General features: G+C 62.2%; 1 protein-coding gene across 1 annotated transcript in view; it reads right to left on the minus strand.

The window, feature by feature from the left end:
• Positions 1-111: 111 nt before the first annotated feature.
• The window catches only part of EMH_0076860 (uncharacterized protein), a gene marked incomplete at both ends in the record, with an annotated part of 2,512 nt that continues 2,173 nt past the window's right edge, over positions 112-450 (minus strand). The window contains one exon of the mRNA XM_013499774.1: positions 112-229. Coding sequence (XP_013355228.1) covers positions 112-229 — 118 coding nt within the window. The remainder of the gene's footprint in view (positions 230-450) is intronic.

Below are 450 nucleotides of genomic sequence, written 5' to 3' on the forward strand. Positions count from 1 at the left end.
GCAGCAGCAGCAGCAGCAGCAGCAGCAGCAGCAGCAGGCGGCTCCGGTTTGTCTTGCGTGTGTTACAGTCTGCTGCTGCCTCTCTCCCGCTTCCTGCTGCAGCTGCAGCCGCTAGAAGATATAATATGTTTCTCTCCGTTGCTGCTGGAGCTGTCTATACACCCCAGCATAGACTTCAATTCTCTTCTCCCGCTGCTGCAGCGCCTCTCTCTTGCTGCTGCTGCTGCTGCTGCAACACACAAAACAGACACACAAAGAGCAGCAGCAGCAGCACGCTGTCTCCTCGCCGTCACCAAACAGGTACGCCGGGGGGCCCCCTCGACACCTGGGGGGCCCCCCTGTACCCCAGGGGGGCCCCCCGCTGCCTCAAGGGGCCCCCGGCAGCATCAGGGGGGCCCCCTGAGCATCATAACGATAGAGAAGGGGGGGGGGTCTATGAGTTGCTGCTGC

This window comes from Eimeria mitis, genomic scaffold (genome assembly GCF_000499745.2).
Source record: "Eimeria mitis Houghton genomic scaffold, Emh_scaff4658, whole genome shotgun sequence".
NCBI classification, from domain to species: domain Eukaryota; phylum Apicomplexa; class Conoidasida; order Eucoccidiorida; family Eimeriidae; genus Eimeria; species Eimeria mitis.